Below are 18,394 nucleotides of genomic sequence, written 5' to 3'. Positions count from 1 at the left end.
ACTTTTATTTTTGTTTTTTAAAAGAGAGTGAATCAGACTGTCGTCTTAATAATTACAATACAGCTGTCCCGGCCCAACGGTTTCAATAGTGCAAAAGTACAATTCTCCGTATCCTTTTCCTTGTTTTGGGAAATGCTATGCCGAGTCGAGTGAAAAACTGCTTTTTGAAAACCCATCTCTTAAAGCATTACTATCGTCACGGTTTCCCTTGTGTGAATACAGCTGCAAAATGCCAATTCAAAATGATGGTTACTGTAATTGTACACATCACTTTCATTTTGCTGTCCACTACTGATTCTACCGCTCCTTCTGTACAAATATCTATCCATATATTTTATAATCCCCGTAATTTTAAGACAGATATGGTGGTTAAGGTTTTTCTTTCCTAAAATAGTAATTTTAAAATTTAAACCTATGACATTACAAGTAAAATTCAGTTTATAATCTACTGTTTATTCATTTTTGTGAGGTGAAGCTCGAGTGACAGACATAGCCTGTTAATCACGCTTATAATCCGATGATTATTGCATACATTGCATAATGACATAACTTTGATATGTTAATAGTACTTTTAGTTTGAATAATTGATTTTTAAAATAGTTATGTCAGAATGTCTACATCCGATTTTGATTTAGAATGACATTATTATAACGTCCCTGTTGTTCATGTTATAATGTAAAGAAATGTGAATTTAAATGTATTTTAAACTAAAAAGAAGTATAGAGGGACACTAAAAAAGAAAAGAAATGTTTCAATAAAGATAAAGAAAAAGGAAAATATTACGGTGCATGGAGACGGAAGCAGTAGGTAGTAGGTAGGAGGTACAAGTAACAGAAAGGGATTGGATACGGATCTGTTGGATCATACATTTAGCATTTGAATAGTGAGTACCATACCCCCATCCTACCCGACAACTTTCTCCCTCGCCCTTTCCGTATACCTTGCTTCAATTATACATCCCCTAATCCCACACTTTCTACTTGTTAATTCATTGTTGTTTAATGCTAGTCCTTTAATTATTGGTAAATGTTATAGCACTTCTTAAAAAAGAAAGATGTTAGCTTTAGCTTTTCAAATTAAGTTTAAGAAATTTTTATTAATTAAAATAACAATTATGATAACTTCATGTTTTTAATCAATTTGATTAGTTTTAATTCTTAAAAGTGATTTTAAAAAGTAAATTACATAAAAGAGTGTATAATTATATGAATTGTGAATAAAATAATAGATTTAAACTAGTTGTTAACAAGATATAACTGACACAAGAGACATAAATAGTAAAGAAACAAGAAGCGTTTGAAAACAGGGGATATAAGCAGGAAGGGTTGAAGAGGAAGATGCGAGGAAGTGACCGACAGGTGTGTGTGGAGGAAGACGATGGAGGCAGGTAAAGAATACAGGCTGGACTGACAGGAAAGCAGTAATGATTCGCGCTCCGATTCGGCTACCGATCTTGTCGTTTTGTGCCACATCACCACACTGGTGGGACCCTTTTCTCCTATTTTTTCCTAAGAAAGGGACCAAACTTCAAAAATTAAAATATCCCAACACCAAATGCTCTACAGCCTGGAATAGTCCTCAGTCAAACTCAAGCAAGCAAGGAACCTCACCCATCATCACCCAACCGTTATCATCGTTATCTCTCTTTTTTCCTTCCTTTCCGTTTTTTCTTCTATCTTTTCCTTTTTAATATTTTATTATTATTTTAACCTCTGATTTCTGGTTCTCAGCGTCTTCTTTGTCCACATTAACTTCCAGAACTGTTCCATTCACGTCCACATCCCCAACTCGCCCCTAACGCCTCAATTTCACTTTCCCTTTCCTCCAAAAACACTTCTAAAGCCCAAACAAATTCTTAAATATACATTACACCACCCCTCTAGAAAATCGCAAAATATACACACACATGTCAAAAGTGAATTTCAAAATTGGAGGCCATAATTCAGTGGAGCGTTGCGTCTGCAGTGGACGCGCTGTTGCATGAAGTGCAGTCCGCAGTCCGCAGTCCGCAGTCCGCAGTCAGCAGTGCAGTTAAAGATTACTACTAAAAATATCAATAAATTTAAATCATATAATATTTTACATATTTATATGTTGCTGTTGTATTTTTTACTGAATATATTTATTTTAAGGTTTTATTAATTAATATCATAAAAATTTATAAATACATTTGCGTCATAAATTATGTTAAAACGCATTAAAACTTATAATAAAGATATAATAATTTTATTTAATAATATTATTTTTATTAATATTTATCTTTATTTATAATTTCAAATTTTACGGACAGCAGTTAATATAATAGGAATCATTACGTTTGTTTTAATTTTGAGTTAAAATAAAAAAGATAATTTGAGAGGATAAATGAGGAGAGGAAGAGAAGGGATGACTTGCGTAAAGGGGAGCAGCTGAGAAGCGACGCGTGTCCAATTACAGCTGTATCCCAAAACCGAAGGCAACCGCTTCCCGGGTACAACCGGTACCAATAACACAACGACCGACGCTGAGACCCCTAAAAGCATAACCTCCTAAACCGGTTCCCTCATGCCCCATCCCACACAGATATAAGAAAATGCAAGCATGATCGAAAGAGCCAATGCTCCACCACAATAACTCAATTACCAGTCCTCCTCCATTTCATTCCCTTCATCCACCATAACTAACACAAACATCGCAGAAAGAGAAGCATGATGGCCATAACCCGAAAGGACATGGATCGGATCAAGGGCCCATGGAGCCCGGAAGAGGACGAGGCCCTGCAGAAACTGGTGGAGAGGCACGGGCCCAGAAACTGGACGTTAATCAGCAGGTCCATTCCGGGACGGTCCGGGAAATCCTGCAGGCTCCGATGGTGCAACCAGCTATCTCCTCAGGTGGAGCACCGGGCCTTCACGCCCGAAGAAGACGACACAATAATCCGGGCCCATGCCCGCTTCGGCAACAAGTGGGCCACCATAGCTCGCCTTCTCTCGGGCCGAACCGATAACGCCATAAAAAACCACTGGAACTCCACCCTCAAGCGCAAGTGCGCTTCCATCGTCATCGCAGACGATCCAACCACCGCCGCTGCCGGTGGTTTCAGCCCGCAGCCGCTCAAAAGGTCTGTCAGCGCCGGCGCAGCGGTGCCGCCGGGAAGCCCCTCCGGATCCGATGTTAGTGATTCCAGCGCTCCCGGAGCGGTGTCTCCGTCGTACGTGTTCCGGCCCGTGCCGGTTCGGCCGGCTGTGGAAACGACGTCGTCTTGCGACGACGGACCTCCAACCTCGCTGTCGCTGTCTCTTCCCGGCGTGGACTCATCGGAAGTGTCGAATCGGGCGACGGCGGTGCCGGCAAATCCCTTGCCGGTGATGCCGGTAACTGCTGTAACGGCTCAGTTGGCGGCGCCGGAGGTAGGGTTAGGGGCGTTGAATTTGAGTGCGGAGTTTATGGCGGTGATGCATGAAATGATAAGGAAGGAGGTGAGGAGTTACATGGAGCAGCAGAATGGGATGTGTTTTCAGGGTGTTGATGGGTTTAGGAACGTGTCGGTGAAGCGAATTGGGATTAGTAGGGTCGATTCCTAATCCAAGGGATTAGAACGTAATTAGTGTTCCTATAATGAAATTTCGGATAAGTGAACAAAAAAAAAAGGAAGCTATTTTCCTTTTGTTTTTAGGCAATAATAGTGTACAGTGGGAGCGAGATGAGAATGGAGGAACAGCATGGAGTGATGGAATTTGAAATTTCATGGCAAATCTGAAATTTCTGCGCGTTTAGCCTCTAGATTAGTCCTGTCCTTCAGGCTTAGTTTAGTTGGAGAACAGATAAACGTGGTTCGGATGATAAAATGACCAAAAAAAAAAAAAAGAGGGTAGGATTTAAAGAAAAATGGAATATCCTCAAATTTTCAATATTCAGTTTAATTTATTTTCTTTTCTGCACAAGCATAATGTAAATACTTGTTTTGGTTCAACTCCAAAATTAGCAAAATAGTCTTTTTCACGCGCAGCTACTAGAAAGGGAAATCAGTCCTTCGTTTGAAAGTAGTTTGTGTTTCTTATCCTTTTATGCATCTAAAAAACAGTTCGATCTTCCTTTTTAATGTTTTATTTTTTTATTTTGGACCAAGAATTTGTTGAGTAAACTCTCACAGATTGTTGAATGATGGGTCGAGACCGTTTATTCAGATGTTGTGGTTATTTTATCCTTTTTTTAATTTGAATCACTTCTCACTTGGTTTGAAGTGATAAATTAATTTTATAAATTAATAATTATGCGTCGCTTTTACAATTTTTACACAAATTATTTACGTTTTACAATATGATTTTAAAGTAAATTGTATTAATTTTATATGTAATAATTTAAAAAATATTAACTGAAAAGTGTTATGTTGTATTATTAACATAGACAATTAAGTAAAAGCCAGCATTGTATTTGTTTGGCTTAACATGTTCTAGAAAGCAAATTACACTCACTGAAGAATTACCTTTACAGTTCAGATGGATATTGCTCTTTTATCTCATTCATAGGTGAGGTTAGGGTTTTTTGTGGCATTGAAAATTTAATTTTTGTGTTTTTTAATAAGATATATTTTAGATTAATATATCCATGTATTTTAGTTAATTTAATGATTTAAAATATTTTTTAGTAAAATTAATTTTATATCAAATAGATAATTGATGATGCCCTTTCGTCTGGGAAAAGTTTTAAAAAATATTCTTCATATTTGATGAAGGAACCGAGTTATATTTGTCAAAATGAATTAAAAAATAAAATTAGAAGCTTTAAACTATCGTGACTTAATTTGTGCAATATTTGTATAGAAAGGATTTATTTTAGTGTAAATTTAAAAAAAAATTATATTTAATTTAAATTTTTTATTTAATTTAATAAAATAATAAATTATAATTTGTTAGATATAAATTGAATGAAAAGTTTAAATAAATTTAAAAATTTATATTATATAAAAAAAATTATTTTATAAATAAATAGTAAGATTAATAAAAAAAGAGTTATTATATATTATAAATTTATAATAAATTTAAAATATATTTATATAAATAAATAATAAATGAATATTTTGTTAATATAAATTTTAAAACATTGAATATTTTTGTAATTAATGTATGTAAAATATATTACTTAATAAAGAATTTAGCGAAATTTGTTTTTTCTTTTTTGTTCTTTTTGAATTAATCTAAGTAAGTTAAATTAATAACAACCAAAATATATTAATCTTAAATAATTTACTATCCCGAGACGGTATGATAAATTTTAAATTATACATTATGGGAAATTAATTATGGTGTGGTGAATATCCAGTTATAAAAAAAAATAATTTGAGTGACAAAAATGAATAAAAAAATGTAACAAGGTAAAGAAAAAAATGTTAAATTTTTTTTATTAAACATAGATAAAAAAGATTCTTATAAAAATAATAAAAATTGCTATATATATATATATATATATAATTGGTTGAAATCAATCTTTATTTTTCTTTCACATAAATATTGTGAGCCTAATTAAAAATTAAATAGATAGATACAAATAGTTATGTTATAAAAGAATAAGTTAAAAGATTCATGTTATAATTTTAATATAAATTTTAAAACATTGAAACATTTTAGTAATTAATGTATTTAAAAATATTTTTTATAAATAAGATTTAAAGAATAAAAATATTATTATAATGAACATTTTTATTGAGCATATCTAAAATTAAATACAAATTAATCATTTTATGAACTTTAAATATACTAAAATAAAAAAAATAATTATACTTAATAAAAAATTTAGTAAAATTTTTTTTGGTCGTCTCTAGATTAATCTAAGCAAGTTAAATTAACAACTAAAACATATTAATTTTGAAAAATTTGTAGCGTCATGGACATAAATGAAATAATTTGAGTGATGAAAATGAGTAAAAAGAGAAAGAATATAACAAGATAAAAAATAAAAGGAAAAAAATCATCAAATGTAGATAAAAAAGATTCTTATACAAATAAAAAATATTCTTATATATAAAAAAAAAAGATCGGTTAAATTCAATTTTTATTTTTCTTTCACATAAATGTTAGGTTAGTCCAATTAAAAATTAAATAGACATGAACATAAAAATTTATATTCTAAAAAAGAAAGTTAAAAGAATGAGTGATATTATATAATAGGTTGATTAATGATATGTTTAAGTGTTTCATTCTAATTCTTGCAACCTCTCAAATTTCTTCACTAATGATGCTTTATGTTTCTTCAAAAATACTGTATATAAAATATGAATATTATAAAAGACGATACAACATTTCATTCTAATAATATTTAGTAAAAAAAAATTAAATACCTTTATATAAAATAGTCTACATTATTTATTTATAGTAAGTGTTGGTGAAATAAAATAAAGTGAGTTGAGTGAAACTCTATTATCATTCTAACAATTTTTATAAAATATAAAAAATTATTGAAGTCTGTGACTTTTAATTGTAAAGGTTAAATGTGTGACGCATTTAATTTATTATTCAATTTATGTAATAATTTATAAAAAAAGAAGAAAAGTAAAATAATTTTTTTTTTCTGCTTATAGCTTGCAAATTTAAAAAAAAATTCTAAAACTTTCATTTTTATTATTCAAGTCATAAAAACGTAGAAGTATTTGAAAGGATGTACGATAAACCTTGACCAGCACATTATAACTTTATAAATAAATTTATGATTGAATAGTAAAAAAAAATACACTTATGTTAAATTTCTATTTAAATTCAAAAGTTTGATATTTATAAATCATAATTCTAAAAATACATCACTAAATTGTGATGCTCCTATTTTTATAAACTATTTTGTGATAATTTATAAAAAAATTAATATCATAATTAGATTATTATTTTACCATTTTTAAAGTTTAATATGAGAAAACTCACAAAAATTTAATAACTATTTAAAATGATAAAATTTAAAACATAATAAACATCTCTTGTCATAATATAACATACTAAATGAAAATTTGAACAATTACTTCATTTGCACTTTTGAAATACATGAATATAATGTTTACAAATTATGACCAAAATACATTAAAGCTTAAATTAGATAATTACAAAAATAAAATAAAATCAGAATATATTAAATTTTAACAAGCATATCACTCCCACACCAAAACTTGAAGAATATGATTCTAGTCTTAATCAATTTAACAAATCTTCTTAGAATAGTCATACTTTATATCCTAAAAATTAAAAGTAAGAATAAGTTTTCTTTTCACCACTAAAATCAAATTGAAATAATGATTTAACGAATTTATAATGGATCAACGCTAAAGTAATCACATCAACAATATTTTATAATATATATTAAAATTATACTAACTCATACATTTTTACACTAATTATTTTGTCATAATACATGTATTATATCACACTAATTAATATGTCACGACATGTGTTATAATCACAATCATCGATGTATTAAAACACATATATTTTAATAATACCAATCAATATAATAGAATTCATATATTATAATCATACAATCATTGTGTTATAATACATATATCACAATTTCACAATTATTGCTCCTGAAATTCATTGAGGTCTTCCATATATTTGAATAGTTGTTGGTTAGCCGTAGCATCATTAGGCATCATTTAGCAAATGTATAGTAAAGAGTCTAGTCAAGAAATAAGTGTGAGGCATGTGATGCTTTTATTTTCAGGAATTCATGTGCATCCATTATGAACAACATTCATCACCCTCAATTTTCTCATATTTTTCAAATTATTTTTGAACTCTATACTCCAACTATATATCTGTAATTTTCTATACACATTTTTATCACCTTTCGTAATAGTACAACTTTCACCCTTTTTCATTTCTCATCATTCAGCTAAACAAATTTATCTAACTCAAGAAAATAACATAAATAACGTTTTACTCATAATTTTCTTTAGAAAACTCTGATTCAAATGACCCTTAGAGTCAAATACTTAAGGGTTGATATTCAAGAAATTTATTTTTAAGTTTAGATTTTTGAAATAAATATCATATAACCATGTACCAAATAAAGCATGTTTATGAAAATGAAAGGAAGTTTTTTAATTAAATTTATAAATCATGAGATAAAATCCTCCTTACCTCGATAAGATGAAAGCAAGTTTATAAAGTATGTTTGAATGACCAAGTTTTTCCTATATATCACAAGGTAGACTACTTTTGAAAAAAGAGAAAATAAAAAAATAAAAATGAGATTAAAATACTGAACTCTAAGAAACTTATTTAGAATTGAGTAGAATAAACATTCAGACTCGTACTTAAGGTTTAGAGTTGAAAGAGGTTTTGTTTGAGAAAGAAAAGAGAGAAAAGTAAAAAAATGTTACCTAACTTCTAATACATATTTTATAACAGAGAAGTTTCTAATTTGAAAAGTGTGTTGTTATTGTAAATTAATTATTTGTAATATTTTAATTACTTGCTAATTTAAATCTTCAAATTGTTTTTATCAATTTCTCTGGAAATTTATCTTATTCCAAATTATTCAATCTTTTATATATATATATATATATATATATATATATAGTTAATTAATTAATGGAATCTTTTAAAAATTTAATGTTAAATAATTTTTATGTAGGATGGAAATATAAAAACTTAAAAATTAAAAAAAAAATATTATAATGGAAATTTTAAATTGTTTATTAAATTTGATTTTATTATTATGAAAAAATTATGCAATATACTTATAGTTTTATTAATTTTTTTTACTTAGTTAAATATGTGAAGATAACTCTCTTCTCTCCTATTTTCTCCACTATGTTTATCCAATAATACATTTTTTACATAAATTTTTTGTTCTTAATTCTTTTCTTAGCTAAATAAAGTATGAGATCATACTTTTTTTTCACTAGTGTCAATTATTTATATGAATCTACACATCTAGTTAAGTTTATTCAATGTATCGAGGATAATTTAGTATATTTTACATTTCATTTCTTTTCATGTTTTATAAAATTACAAGATTCTTGTGATTCTTTTAATTCAATCTATTAGCTGAAATGAATTGTATTTATTCAAGGACATACTTGACTAAGGATTATATTCTTACCAATTTTGTTATTTTTTTACTTACTATAAATAATGTTGAACCTCTTATTATAGATAATGCTTTTTTTTTACTTGTTACAAATAATTATGAATTTATTATTATAAATAATGTCTTATCCACTAAACTCAATGCATGACATTTTTTTGGACTTCTATGCATAGATTCCTTCAAAATTATGCTTCAACATTATAGTGTTCCATTTAATTGGTAAAAATATTTTGTTCTATGTTATACTTCTATAAGTAAGGCTTATTTCTTGCTTTTTACATAATCTATTATAGTCTATTTCATTCCATTGAGTTGATATTTAGTGATATGCATGGTGATTAGCCCTTGTGATGCCTACATCTTAGCACATTTTATTTAAATTTTTTGAATGCTCACACACACTTCACACAAATTAGTTTAAGATTGAGAGTTTCACAAATCTTAGCAATTTCATGCATCAAAATGCAATTCAATTTTCAAATTAATTCTATATAAACAGATTAAGATAATGTAAATACTTTTTCAATAAGCCATTCTCATATCTAGCATTACACACAAAGTAATAACGCAACATAAAAAAAGAGTTAGCCAAAATGAAACAGACAAATTGTTGATGTTTTGATGAAATAATTTATTATGCTTTAGGTTAGTGGATTGAAGCACATTAGTTATTAAGTTTATTTAGAGTTTTATATTTTATATTTATAGTGAGCTTAGTTACTAAAGCCTTTTAAGATTTTTTTACTTAAATAATTGTTATTGAGCTTGATTCGTTAGTAAACTCTTTAGGATTTAACTTTTCATTATAAGTACTTATGTAAGATTCCTTTAGGAGACCACTTTAGTTTTTGAATAAAAATTGAAGATTACGTCTTAGAGTTCTTGAAAAGAACCATTACTTAGATCTTATCAAGGATTCATCATATTTATGTGGTAATTTTATGTTGAACTTATCATTCTTTATTTTCTATTGAATTGAGTTTGAGACACTTTCTTCTTTTTTTCTCTTTTTCATCTCTTTAATTTTTCTTATTTGTTGTATTTAAATCCTAATTTTTATTCAAATTGTCTCACAATCATGTATCAAGACTTACAAATCTTTTTTTTTTAGTAACTTTTTTATAATATTTCGTATTTTAAAATGTCATTTATCACCTTGTTGTGGTATTGTTAAAATCAAAATTTTCTAAGGTAATATAAGCTCTTTTTTTATAATGTAATTTTTTTTTTAGCCTAATTAAATTAACTCAAGGAAAAATCCTCATCAATTTCACATCAACCTTGTTATTATTTTCTTCTAGAGGAGTATTAGGTACATACTTTCTAATATGATTTTTTATTGGTTAACATTAACAACAAAAATATGAATGAGTATAATTAAATTAGAAATGAGATCCACATTATTTTTGTGACTTTTTATAAGTTTTATCTAATAATAAAGAACATCTATTTCTGTTCTTCTATTACCATATTCACCTTATTCTTCTTCATCTTTTCTTTTGCTTTCGATTATATTTATTTTCACTATTATTTCTCTCTCTCTCTTTTACCTCTTTCTCCTCCTCTTCAACTTCTAAGTATATTCCATAATTTTCAACTTAACTTTTAATATACCTCACTCATTATAAAGCATATTTATATTTGATATTGTCAAGCAACTAATCATGCCAACTCTTTCATTAGATCACAATTTTTTTTGTTAATTAGACAATTGCATATTCTCATTGGTTTGCAATTATAAAGGCTAAATATAATAGATTTTGTACAACAATATTTGGTCTTTGTTGTCATTATTCCTTCTTCGTTAGTTGCACATTCAAAATCTTTATGCTCCAACTTGAGGGAGAGTATTGGAAGAATTAATAGTTGTATCTTAGCATACCTCAGTTGTATATTCATGAATTTGGAATAACATATTAAGCTCTTACAATATTCTTGTATATAATTAGCATATCACGTACATAATTAGCAACTAATCTTAAGGCAAATAATTAGCAGAATATGTTGTATATAATCCTTGGAATACTAACACAAAGGAAAGAGTTGATTTCATAGTCTTTCTTCAAGTTTGTTAGGTGTTCCCCTATGCTTAAAGAAGGCATTGAGCTTGCAAGCATTTCTTCCAGAAGCTCATTTGCTTGTTCCTAGTAGGTGGAAGTCCACTGATGAATGCAAATTTTACTAGATTTTTAAATAGTTTTATATGTTGTTTTTGATAGAAAATATAATTTGAAAGGTAAAAACATCACAAAAATATATAAATGTTCAATAAAGTCAATATTTATCTTTAGTAACTCAAATTATGTGAATTTAATAAAGTTCTGATGTAATTTTGTTGAATGAACTGATTTTGCAGGAGATTCCAAGCTAAAAGTCTTTATAATAGAGATTCAAGAAGATAAAATAGAAGAAAGTAGTAGAATTGGACTTAAAAAGTGAAGAATTAGTTGATGTGTACTGAAAGTTATCACTATGGGCACATAAAGTAACAACTCTGAAGGTTCTTAGAAAAATTGGAATTCAAAGTGAACATTTTAATTTTTCAAAGTTAACACTTTGGAGGTGAAAATCAAAGAGGAGCTTGTGCGTTACAACTTCAAGTGTTTAAAGTGAACACTTCAGAGACAACATCTAAAAAAGAAGCATGCGCGTTAACACTTCAAACACTTAAAGTGTTAATGTGCATAACAAAGTTTTGCAGAATTACTTTAATTGTTAACTCTAAGCGTTTAAAGTGTTCACCTCAATCCAAGAAGGTTCTAGAAGACCTTCTACGTTAACATTTCAAGTGTTTAAAGTATCAACATAGAGAAAGATGAAAAAAAAAAGCCAGAAACCCAGATCTTTTGCAATCTTTTCTCATTTTTTCATTTGTACAACTTAGAAGAGTTAGAGAGAGATTGGGGGTGACTTCCAAGCTCTGGACCTTTAGGAATCAGGTTGAGAATTAGATTTATGAAGAAATTTTGCAGTTGCTCTTCATCTACTCTTTCTTTCACTTTTTTCTTTTAAGAATATGTTCTTATTTCTTTTTGTTAAGGATTGATAGATCCAATTTTGATATTATAAATTGATTGTGGATCTAAGTTTTAAGACTTTGATTGTATTGAACATTTAATTTTTTTCTTAATGCAATTGTTGGATTAGCTATTCAATTGAATTGACCCTAGAGGATTTTCATCAATGGAAGTTGAGTTAATTTCTCATATCTAAATTGAATGTCAAGGTTATGGATATCTTAGAGATAAGAATTCGTGATCTTGTGATCTCTTAATTTTTAATGCCTAATGAAATGTTTGATTGATTTATACCTAAGGAATTAGGGTAGTTAATTGAATATTAAGATCAATGAGTCAAAGAATTGAACTTTAATTAATCTAGTAAAATTGATCATCAATCAATTAAGGAACTTAGAGTTCATATCTCATTCAATTTCACAATTGATAAAGAGGTGAAATCATTCCTAATTTCGTTCACACATCATTTCATTTCTAAATCTGTCACTTTGTTTTGCTGTGATTGTTTGATTTCTACACTTTATTATTTTTTATCTCAAATGATTCAAAACATCTTCAATATTCATTTGGCTCAACTAGTTATTAATTTATGAAGTGATAATTGATAGAACTAATCCTTAAAGACGATATTTGGGACTCAAATGAATTCTAAATTTTATTACTTAGTACAACTACCTAGTATACTTACTAGTTAGTATTCTCTTAGTTTTGTGACATTCACATATCTAATGTTAGAGGTTGTTGAGAAATTTTAACTTACCTTTGAAAAACTTGAATTTAAAGATCGAAGTCATTTTGACTATTTTGGAGCAATTGGTCCCCTTACTAGTATAATTTGTGAGCAAACACTTTCATTTGTAAAATTTTTGAAGATTTTCTACGATGTCACTAATATCTTTTTAGCTTCCTTACATGTAATTATACACTATGCGTTCTATCATTATTTTATTATGAGTTGAAACAATCATACATGAACTCTAATTCTATTGTAAGCATTGTGGGTTGGGAGATGTTGAAAAAATATGGTAAATATTAGGGGAACATTATTAATATTAATTCATTACTTTATTTTGGTGTCATTCTTAACCCAACGTGTAATTTTAAGTACGTGGGTTGGTCATCTGAAGACATATATAGAGTTGATCCAAACTTTTCAAATGATTTTTCTAATAGTGTCAAGCATAACTTGTGCATGGTATACAACAACTTATAAGTGACATAATGGATTTAGGCAACACTTGAAGGAGAACAATTTTATTGATAAAAAATAAAATGGAAAGGTATTTAGCCGCAAAATATGTGGATGAGAATATGTGTTTGACTGATGAATGTGGTTGAAACAAAACAACTGTCAGTTCCCAATACTTTTTAACATGGCTAAAGATATTTTGATCATTCATATTGCCACTCTTGCTTCTAAGAGTGCTTTTAGTATTGGTGGTAAGTTTTTGAATATATATAGAAGTTCTCTAAGCCTAGAGATGGCTGGGACTCTTATATGTGCTAAAATTGGTGAAATTATTTCTCCAACAAAATAAAGATATTAACTTCAATGAAGAATTAGAGAATTCAAAAAAAATGTTTTAAGTTATATTTTTTTTGTTTTTTATGTTTAAATTTCTATCTCAATTTTTGTATATTTATTAATTTATGTGTATATATATATATATAACCCTTTTTTTTTCTTTGCTAAGATTTTGAATAAGGAGCATGGATTGAACCTACAAGAGTTGCATCTAAAACTGAAGTTGGATCTTCATTTCATCGGCAGCCATAAGTTGTTCTAACATAATTAAGTATGTATAACCTATCTCTTTTCTTTAATATGTTTATGTTATGCTCTAATTGAGCATGTAATAGTGTTTATACACTTTTGACAATTTTGGAGTTACATATTTTTTTATAGATTAGTTTAGTTGTATTGAATTCATTTTTTCTCATTTGAAATACTAATAGTTTCTTTTTTTTTAGTTATATTAAATTTATTCCTTTAACTTTATTTTAGATTTTGTGGTTTTATTGATTTTCTATAGTTTAGCCATTTTTTTTTGGAGTAATTACCAATTCTTTTCAATTTTCATGTAATTTTGTTTATAATACTAAAGGATTTTTATATTAACTATGTTATAAGAATGGTTTGTTTATGTTAACTATCTTAACTACATAACCTTATTTTGGTGGAGTGCACTACCTATTTTGTTCATTATCCAACACATGTAATATTCATAATTTAGTCTTTTTTAGGCTAGTTGTATAGTTCATTACTAATTTATTTGTATTTATCGTTTTCTCATTTTAATTCACCTAATCTTATTTTAACCATTAGATAATTTAACTTCTAATAATATTTGTAAGTACAAGTTTGTATGTAACAATTTCTTTTGAAAATATGCAATTATATGTGCATTTTATTTTAGATCTTTGGTCAAACTTTTTAGTTATATAATATATAAAGTGTCTGTGAGCAGATGTATTTGTAAAAAAGTAATAAATGGTTTTAAAAGTGATTTTCAAGTTATCATTCTACAGAGATTAGTTTTCAAGTATCAAGAATATATTGATTCAATTGTTTAAACGAAAAAAAAAGATGTGTGATGAATTGAAAGCAAATGGGATTTAATTTCAAAAGACGAGTAAACAAACAATAATACAACTCTTGATAGAAATTAGATGAGAAGAGCCTAAAGTATATGATTTCACCTAATACATCTTTCTATGTTTTTTTTTAATTTAATTCCAATAATGGTATCAATATGTTTGCTAACCACTCATACTTATTCTATTAACACTAAATGATCATGCAATGTTAATATTTTTTTCCTAGACAATTACCTCCAAAGATCATGCAATGCAAAAGATAGAGAAAACATAAAGGACCTATAAGTTTGTTAATTTAATAACGGTTAAAAGAGAAGAATTAAGTTTGATTCGCCTAACCCTTTGGCTTGTTTTATGCTATAGTTTCATTAATTATATATGGTACGATCGCCTATGATATAACTAATTATGAGATGCTAAGGGTGATCAAGTCTTAACATACAAAATATAATTTAATAGGATAAAGACTACACATGAAAAGGAAACTAGTATCGTCATTAAATATAAAAATCACAAAGAGTATGCAATAGGATCCACTGTAACTCTAGATATAATGAAACAAACAACGAAAAATATAATAAACAAATCCATACAAAGGAGAATTTGAAATGAGAGAACCAATGAGAGAAAGGATGAAATAAGCTCTCGTCTTTCAATGGATGTTCAATCACTCGCTCATATTTCAAAGGAACACTTATCATTTTTGTCAATAATCTCCAATAACTCTCAATGATTGATTAAGTTAGAACTTAGAAGAAGAAGATGGTGTGAAAAAAATATGTTCTATTAGGAGCATAAAATCTTTTTATATAGGGTGTGCACTGAGTTTCAAAATCGTCATTCGATCTTTAGTGGCTAAGTTTTATCTTTTTGAACAGAAATTGATTTTGTCCACCATCAAAATTTCAGCTAAAATCTTTATTTAAATTTCAAATATGTATTTAGATAAGAACTCCTATAAAGTTTAGAAATTTAAATTTAAACTCTAAACACAAACTATGCTAGATCACGAATCACGCCCATGTTTGTATTCATCACTCCTATGTATTAGTGTGGGATCAACTAAATTTATCTAATTTTTGTTTAAAATATTTTCATACTGTATTGAAAACTGTGTTAGGCTTAACTGAATTAATTAACCATAAAATTAGTGTTAAACGTCCACAAAATAAGCTTTAATTGTATAAGTCATAAAATACATTAAAATATGAATTTATCATTAAGCTATTGTATTGCATGTAGATTGTAATGAGTGACCTAATGTTGAATGTGTTTTATAAAATTATAATCACTGTTCATTTTGTATTTATGAAAGGAATTCTATGATTAATAATTACAGAAAGAAATGTCTTTCGTTTTATTTTTCCAAAACATAATTTTAGTTTAGGCTTTAACTTTGATAAATTTAAATTAGGCTAACTATGAAATGATGGGCAAAATACATTTTTAACCCAAAAATATAATAAATTTTGAATAAAATTATAAAATTAACTTAAATATCCAATCATGATTAAAGAAATTATTAGTCAAACAATGGCTCAAAATCAAATAAAGCCCTGCAAATTTGAGCTTACCCACAATAACTAAAATTTGATTATCCTGATAAAGAAGATGGACATATTTGGCTAAACACAAAGTTATATTTATTAGGTTAAGAATGAATAATATAAAACTAAAACCATTCGTAGCTGATTGTTGATCAACACTACTACTTTGTAGCTTACAAGACAAACTCAAAGTTTTAAATTAATTTTTACTAACATATTACACACTTAAGTTTACGGAAGAGAGAAAAAAAATGTAAGAGTATATATATAATTCTCTCAAATTTTCTTTTGTATTCTTTTACTTTCTTAAACTTTATTAATAAGATGATTTTGGTTATAATGAGTTTTCTTACTCATTTGGACTTTTTCTTTGTTGGACCATCTTAAAATTCAAATATTTATATTACACATATGTTTGAGATTTTTTATTTTAATGTTGTGATATAAGACAAATAAAATTATGATAAGCTTTTATGTTAAAAAATATTTTATTTCTTTTCTGTTGATTTAAATGAATATACAAAAATTGAAAATTCACCATCTATTTAAACAACCTATTAAATATAATTAAAATATGTAAATTTAATTGAATTAATAATAATAATGCTTATATCTTCATCAAAAGTTTTAAAAAATAGTCATTTTTTAAATAATTCTATAGAATGAATGTGCCATGTTAAACAAATAAAAAAAAAGTATCTTTTAAGTTTAAAACTAATGACTCTATTTGGTAAAATTAATAATTTTTTTTATAGTTTATAATTAATTAATAAAATTAGATTTATCTAATAAATTGTATTGTATAAATAGTTAAAATAGGTCAAATAATTAAAAAAATCACTTTATATGAATATAATATTTTAAAAATTAAGAATAAAAATAGAAAATATTAGTAACTAATTTTAATAAGTTAAATATTACTTGGAATATCTTTTTGTCTTCATTATGCTTTTTGTCCTAATAAAAGTAACACTCTTTAGAATTAGTCTTTTAAAAAAATATTTTGTTAGGATTTAACTCTTGATATTTTTAAAATTTTTGAAATTAGTCCTTACCATTAACTCTCCTGTATTAAATGATGGGTTGGATGATAGAAATTTAATTTATCACAACCATGTCATCATTATTTTTAATATTTTATTATTTAAAAATTAATTTTTATATACAAGTTCTAATCCTATCTCTTAACTTCCTTCTCTTTCTGTATCAACCTGTATCTAGATCAAGTTATAGGCGATTTCACAACATCTTAAAATAAGTCATTAGATATCCAATAAAAATAATGTCATTTTTTACAACGACAGAGAGAGTCATTTTCATTAAGACTACTATTAGTATCATCCTTGTGGTCATTTGTTTCCTAGAATTTTGTGCTCTTAACTTAATATCGTTCTTCTTGTTGCTCATTTTCTTTTTAACTTCCCTAATTTTATTGATTTAGGCCTAAGTCCATCGTTCTTTAGTGTCTACAAGTCATTCCTAATTCCTTCACTTGATCCTTCTACGCATGGAAAAATATGGCCTTGTCCAAAAAAGAGTACTATACAAATTTTAAAAGACATTGTTTTGATTGAAGATGCATTGTGTCTTAGAATTGAGTTTTATTTTATTTTATAGGAAAATGATGAACGCGAATAATTGGTCTTACTTAAAGGTAGGAATTGGAAAATAGAGTTTATAATTAAAAAAGTACATTCGATTTCATTTATTATTTGGCAATGCAACCAACAATAGGTCTTGTGAATTGGTTTCTCAACCTTTGGGCCACTAAAGAAAGGGTAGCACAAGTGTTGTAGCAGAGTAAAACAATATCGGAAAATTTTTCCAAAACTATTGTCTTTGACGGTGATACATGCATAGATTTAGACCTAAATCTATCTTAACTTTCTTTTACTTGCTTCTGATTCTTTCACCTTTAAACCAAAAAATGTTGCAAACCGAAAGACCAAGAAACCTGACCCACCAAATCTTAAATGATGAAAAGCTTATGTGTTGGAGAGTGGTGATGTTGGTAAGGATGAAGATGGTGGTTTTCTAAAGTTCCAAAGATGAAAAAAGAGAGAATATCAATGTAGAGAAAGGTTGAATAAAATAAAATAATTATTAATTTTTTTAATAATAATATAAAATTTTAAAAATTTTATTTGAAAATATTAATTTTAAAATAATAAAATATTA

General features: G+C 27.3%; 1 protein-coding gene across 1 annotated transcript; it reads left to right on the top strand.

Annotated features, from left to right (window-relative positions):
• The first annotated feature begins 2,601 nt into the window (after positions 1-2,601).
• Positions 2,602-3,830, top strand: LOC113857766 (transcription factor MYB44-like). The gene has a single exon (XM_027489952.1). The coding sequence runs from the start codon at positions 2,688-2,690 to the stop codon at positions 3,561-3,563; it is 876 nt and encodes a 291-aa protein (XP_027345753.1). The 5' UTR covers positions 2,602-2,687; the 3' UTR covers positions 3,564-3,830.
• Positions 3,831-18,394: the final 14,564 nt, after the last annotated feature.

The sequence above is a fragment of the Abrus precatorius genome, unplaced genomic scaffold (assembly GCF_003935025.1).
Source record: "Abrus precatorius isolate BTA unplaced genomic scaffold, Abrus_2018 Scaffold2, whole genome shotgun sequence".
NCBI lineage: Eukaryota > Viridiplantae > Streptophyta > Magnoliopsida > Fabales > Fabaceae > Abrus > Abrus precatorius.
The sequence above is the reverse complement of the archived record's forward strand: the minus strand, read 5'-3'. Positions and strand labels throughout refer to the sequence as shown.

Excerpts from the sequence above, each read along its gene's own strand:
- LOC113857766 (XM_027489952.1), top strand. The coding sequence starts at position 2,688 with ATGATGGCCATAACCCGAAAGGACATGGATCGGATCAAGGGCCCATGG.